The sequence below is a fragment of the Poecilia formosa genome, unplaced genomic scaffold (assembly GCF_000485575.1).
Source record: "Poecilia formosa unplaced genomic scaffold, Poecilia_formosa-5.1.2 Scaffold18, whole genome shotgun sequence".
Classification (NCBI taxonomy): domain Eukaryota; kingdom Metazoa; phylum Chordata; class Actinopteri; order Cyprinodontiformes; family Poeciliidae; genus Poecilia; species Poecilia formosa.
Window position 1 is genome coordinate 253,554 of NW_006799957.1, and position 4,646 is coordinate 258,199.

At 35.4% G+C, this 4,646-nt stretch overlaps 1 protein-coding gene across 1 annotated transcript in view; it reads left to right on the plus strand.

The window, feature by feature from the left end:
- The window catches only part of vapb (VAMP (vesicle-associated membrane protein)-associated protein B and C), a 19,170-nt gene extending 15,844 nt beyond the window's left edge, over nucleotides 1-3,326 (plus strand). Inside the window, exon 6 of the mRNA XM_007546846.2 lies at nucleotides 935-3,326. Within this exon, the coding sequence (XP_007546908.1) occupies nucleotides 935-1,090 (156 nt within the window). The 3' untranslated portion in view covers nucleotides 1,091-3,326. The remainder of the gene's footprint in view (nucleotides 1-934) is intronic.
- The last annotated feature ends 1,320 nt before the right edge of the window (nucleotides 3,327-4,646 follow it).

A 4,646-nucleotide genomic window follows, 5' to 3' on the forward strand; every position in this document is an offset into this window, starting at 1 on the left:
TAAGAACTATTTATTATTTCTTTTTTACCTAACTGTGTGGCTGTGACTACATCAATCATACCTCCGAAAACATGAAAAACATGTCCATTCATAATACATTTCTACACCAATCACATAAAAAAGTGTGAATTAATTGCACACAGTAACTGCATTTAAACATATTTTCAGTTTTATTGATATTTATTGATTCTGTTGTTGAACAGTGGAGAAAATAAACTAACAATATTGACAATATTGACAGTTTTGGAAGGTTTTAAATATTGTTAATTGGCATTTTATTGTGACAACGATGCACCAAAATTTATCACGGTAAATGATGAGCGATGCAATAAACGCATCACTAATATTAGCAGAAAAATTATCTCAAAATTATGATTAAAAAATGATTTAAATAAAAAAAAAATCTTTATTACCAAAACCTGATGTGACCTCCTCAGTTTGTGTCGATCTTTCTTTAAAATAGTTGAATTCAGATAATAATTTGATTCTGTTGTTAAAAGATAAAGTTTTTCTATTAAGTATATTCTGAATACTAAGTTATCTATAAAACTTTAACCAAAATGCTCAGCATTCCTCATTTTAGTTTTTGTTGTTTTTTGTGTCAGAGTTCTCATAAAGTTACAAATTAAATTATTTTCCTAACATTTTAACTTTATTCTTGTAGTTGATAAAAATAATTGCAGCCTGGCCCTAACACTTTGTTGTAGAGTTGTAGTTAGTAGACGCTGCACAAGATGCTGACCTCACTCTGAACTATGGAAACCCAAAGAGGACATTAGTGGGGAAAAAATCCACTTTTTCCTAAAAATAAAACTTCAAAAACAGGAAATTCATTGAATCATTAAAATCCATTCATTACCCAACTGATTAACAAACTGTACAGTTTTTTTTTAACCTCTTCCTCCGTTTCTCTTCCTCCTCCAACCTGTTGCAGGAAGATGACGGTTTCCGGATGGGGAAGAGCAACATCATGTCATCCCAGCATGCCTCAGGCTCCATGAAGAGGGAGGAAGGCTTGAGCGCCCGCTCCGTGGCCCTCATCCTCCTCTTCTTCACCGTCGGCGTCATCGTGGGGAAGTTGATGTTGTAGAGCGCAGCACTTCGGTCAGCCGCAGCATGCTTTCATGGTGGATGAAAATACACACAGGATCTTGGATTTTTGGATCAGAATGCCATATTTGCTGGGTGGGGGCGGGTGGGGCGGGGCGGTACTAGTTTTGATTCAGTCCCATTTATGTAAAAAGTTTAAATTTAAAACGGTAATCTATGAGAGACAAAGAGGGAAAAAATGACTCATCTTAAGAACAAACACCTCTGTAATCATCACATAATCCTTCTGGCCTTCTTCCCAAAGTTTCATGTCTTCAGATGATTTGTTTCAGGGGTTGGTGGGGAAACAGATTCATCATTTAACTGGTAATTCAGTTCAGAGAGTCTTCTAACAACGTGCGAGATAGCGTCGATGCGACCGGGTCAGATTGCAGCTGTGCGAATGTCGTTTTATTTGATTAGATTGTCATTTCTTTTTCTAATTGATGCACGCCAGAGCCAGTCTTCTCCGACATGTGATGACTCCACCGCACAGTAAATCATGCCTTTCCTTCCGGTGGAACCCTGTTTTTAAAGGAAGGGAGGACCCAAAAGGTCAGAGGTCGCACACAGGGCTACAACAGAGTCTTCTCCAGTCGAAGGCTTTGTAAAATCTCGTCTTTGATTGTGGAACAGCTTTGATGTGTGTAAGCAACACTACAACGGGTGTTTTATTTCCTCATGCCCTTTTTATTTTTTGTTGCCCTAATTTATTCCCGCCACCTGTCGATCACTGCTCACCACATCCTCGCTTGTCAGAGGAGGATGTTTGCATGCGTTCACATGAGTGTTGCATCTGGACTTTTGAATCTAATTTAATTGCTTTTGTCATTTGACTGTAGATTTGCACAATTTAATTGCTGTTTTTTTCTCCTTCTTCCTCCTTTGTCCTTTTTTTCTTGCAGTTTTTTTTGTTTTATGTTATATATATATATATATATATTGTTTTTTCTTTGGTAGGAGGTAAAGCAGTCAAAAGTATTTCAGCAAACTGAAGTGGCGTTTGGATCGTTTCTGTAAATCGATATGAAAGCTTTGCCTTGTGACCTGTTGGGGCAAGTTATTCTCAGGCCAAGATGGAGGTACAATTACAGTACATAATAGACTGAAGGAGATCAGATGGCTTTCCCTGACATCAGCAGGATCAGGGTCCCGAATGTGATGGAGAAACTACCTTTTTCAGCTCTTGTTTTCCTCCGTCTCATTGACATTTGTTGACATTCTGTCTTATTTCTGGCAAATTGCATGTTAAAAAACAAAAAAAAAAAATACACACCTTTGTTGAGTTTTTTTTTCTGTTATTTTTGTGAATTCATCATCTCTGCATTGCATCACAAACAATGTAATGCACTAAACTGAAAAGGATCACCGATTCTTCTGCAGCTGATTTGATGTCTGAATGGCAGCAGAGAATGAATGCAGTCAGGCTATGACGTGGGGGACCATGTTCACAAATCATCTTCAAATCCATATTCAGTGGTAGACGAGTGTCTTTTTTTTAGTTGTCATTCTTTGAAGGAAAAATAAGCAGCTGGTGATATTTATCTTCAGCTGTACAAATGAAATAATCAGAAAAAGGTTAACAAAAACTTTCTTTCAGTTCACATTTGCTGAGAAATAAAGAAAATGTCAGAAATGTTCTATTTTTTTCTTCTGTTGAGTGGAGGGAAAGTTGATATGGATCTGATTGGTGGGTAAGTAAGTGGAAATAAACATGAGTTTGTGTTTTTACTGTATCTCTGTGAGGTTTTTGGGTTGAGGATCACTTTGTGCTTTGGAGGGAGGGCAGAGCAGACCGGAGCTACAGTTCAGTCTCTAGTGTTTCCACAAAGTTGTTCTTTAGTTCCATCCCGTTTGGAGCGTCCGAATGTTTGGCACTTTTAAAAACACCAGATTATAACTCTGTAATCAAATGTGTAAATTTGACTCTGATGCTGTAAATTTCACCGTATGGGACTGACCAAATAAAGCAGTTATGTGTGAACACTAACGGATTCGGGCGTGGTTGTAAAATGTTCCACGCTGAACCTTCCTGAAGTCTCCGAACATCACCGTGATCATTGTACGCACTCAAGAAACTGTTTTGTATGTATATAAATAAAAAGTCTATCTGAGAAGATGATTAAAATTCTTAGTCGAGTAGTCTGGTGTAAAAAAATAAATAAATAAAAATAACGTAAAAAAAACCCCAACCTGACTTGGTTGGACTATGTAGCATCTTAATAAATTAAATGAATGAAGCTTCTTCCTAAATGTGTGAAGTTATTTTCTGTTAAACGTTGAAGCTTTATTGCTGACTCAGACACCACAAAATAATTTTTAGTTATACGAAAATTATGTGAAGAGAGATTATTATGGAATTATAGAGACACGACACTTAAAGAAAGTTTGCTGATTAACAGTTATGACAAGTGAGCTCAAAATGTTTTAAGCTAATTTTTTGTTGTGATTGATAAAACTCATGAAACAGGTTTTGCTAGAAGTTTCTTCCTGTTAAAATCATATTTTTTAACGGCATTTTTTTTAGAATCATTTATTTTGAATTTTTTATTTTTGCATTTTTAAATATAATTTAAGTTTTTTTTCTCCAAAGAAAATGCTTTTTATCTTCTTTTTCATTATCCATTGCAAGGTACCCCTTTTGTGGTTGAAAAAAATAATTGAATCAACCAACTTTTTAATGTAATGTTTTAATTTACTGAAATGCACCTGTAACCATCGATATCCCTGGAATTACGGTAATGCGTTTATGCATACAGGTCTCCACAGGTTTATCGCAAAGGCAGCAGACGTCCAAACCCACCGTTTATTCTATAAAATCACAGATGATCAAAAGCTGGAACACGTTTCTTTTCATACTAGAGATCAAATTCTGTTAAATTTAATCAATACAACGCATTTAAAACACAAAGGTAACGTAAAGTGCTTAAAAAAGAAAATTATGAAAACAAAATAATCATTACCATCTACAAAAATTGAAAAATGATACGAGCACATGATGACATTCAACAGGTATTACACTGAGAGTCAATAGGAAAGATGGAAATAAAATGTAAGTCCTTTTAAACAGGTTTGTAGCTTAGATTTGAAGACAGCGACAAATTCAGACTAATATTTAATATTCATTTTTTAAAAACTAATAAAAATGAGTTTTTGTTGAATTTGAAGAACAGTTAATCCCTGATCCAGCCTTTGGTAGCCAATGGAAATAAAAAAATATAGTTTTTGAGGACTTAGGAAACTCCAAATATGTGAATATAGCATGTAATTTAAAAAAAAGAATGAGAGTAAGGGATAAAAATTAACAGATCATTAACTGACTTCCCCCAGTGACTTGCAGGCAGCACCATTTGTGCCCAAGCTGGTTGTTCCTTCTTGTTTGAGTTGGCAGAACCGCAATCTGCAGTGGATTTAATGGTAAAATATTTACAGCTGCAAGCAAATTAATCACTGCTTAAAATTTTACTCAGTTGTGGTTTTAAGAAAAAAATAAATTCCTGTAAATCACCCAGTGTTATTGCATGAGTAGCAACCACACAATGTTTCTGTGTGTACCT